We start from the raw sequence: 1,038 nt of genomic DNA, 5'->3' as shown, positions 1-1,038 counted from the left end.
ACGTCTGACACGAAAGTTGAAATAAATGCCTTCCCATAAGATCTGAGCCAGAAACGTTTTTCCCCACCAGATTACGACACATACCACTCACATTTACGTTATTACGACGCTCATGAATATATACGTAAAATACATACAAATTACCTATAAGAAACTGTCAGCTTTCTGTAACCTTATGCTACACATGTTCTGTGGACAGCTACTTTCGATTTTTAGAGTAACAGAGGAAAAGTATGAGTGTTCATCAGCAATTTTATCTTCGTCCCACACTATATAGTACCACGGTCTCCTTGATGGGCATGTACAGTATCAGAAAGATAACATCCAAGCTTCTCTCTCCTCGCTCCTCTGCTCCTTAAGTTTCTAGTCACTTCAGCCTCAAGTCTCACTCCACCAGCATCACCATGAAGCTCGCGGCTCTAAGTCTTCTGGCAGTCCTCTTTGTAGGTGCTTCACTGGCACAGGTACGATCGCTAGTTCTGATGTTTTTTGCAATGATGATTCGTGTAAAATCTAAATCCCAAATTAAATTCCTGATAAATGGTGTTATTAGCATGTGACAGCCGATAAGTCTATTTTACTCAGGACCTCGACGAGGACTGCAACAGCGAAGGCGGCTGTGTGGAGAGAGCTGAAGGTTAGGAGGCCCTGTCCGCAAGGGTTATAAATCGGATACATATTTACAGATGTATTAAACATCATTCACTGGTTTATGAACATAACGCCATTGCCATCACTGATATCTCCTTGTCGATAAATTCATTGATTGTATACCGTTTGTCACATAACGTATAGCGACGTCCATTCTTTCAGACATCGAGAGTCAACTCTCGCCGGCCGAGGGAGAGGGCGAGGCCATGGGTAAGCGAAGGCCAGGAGGGGCTACGGCGACTGCGACAGGAACCCGAAGCAGCGCATTGTTTATATGTTATTCCTGTTCATGAATATATTGGTCCATTGGAGTTTGTCTGTCGATGTGACTAAGACCTTTTGTTTGTTCCTCCAGATGTCGAGGACCCCCTCAACCTGGTCGACAGA

The 1,038-nt window shown here is 44.1% G+C and overlaps 1 protein-coding gene across 1 annotated transcript in view; it reads left to right on the top strand.

Annotated features, from left to right (window-relative positions):
• Positions 1-312: 312 nt before the first annotated feature.
• The window catches only part of LOC119588373 (chromatin-remodeling ATPase INO80-like), a gene marked incomplete in the record, with an annotated part of 1,501 nt that continues 775 nt past the window's right edge, over positions 313-1,038 (top strand). The window contains 4 exon segments of the mRNA XM_037937056.1: positions 313-464; positions 586-637; positions 814-861; positions 1,007-1,038. Of these exon segments, the coding sequence (XP_037792984.1) occupies positions 405-464; positions 586-637; positions 814-861; positions 1,007-1,038 (192 nt within the window).

This window comes from Penaeus monodon, chromosome 23 (assembly GCF_015228065.2).
Source record: "Penaeus monodon isolate SGIC_2016 chromosome 23, NSTDA_Pmon_1, whole genome shotgun sequence".
Classification (NCBI taxonomy): domain Eukaryota; kingdom Metazoa; phylum Arthropoda; class Malacostraca; order Decapoda; family Penaeidae; genus Penaeus; species Penaeus monodon.
This window is presented reverse-complemented; position numbering and strand designations above follow the sequence as displayed.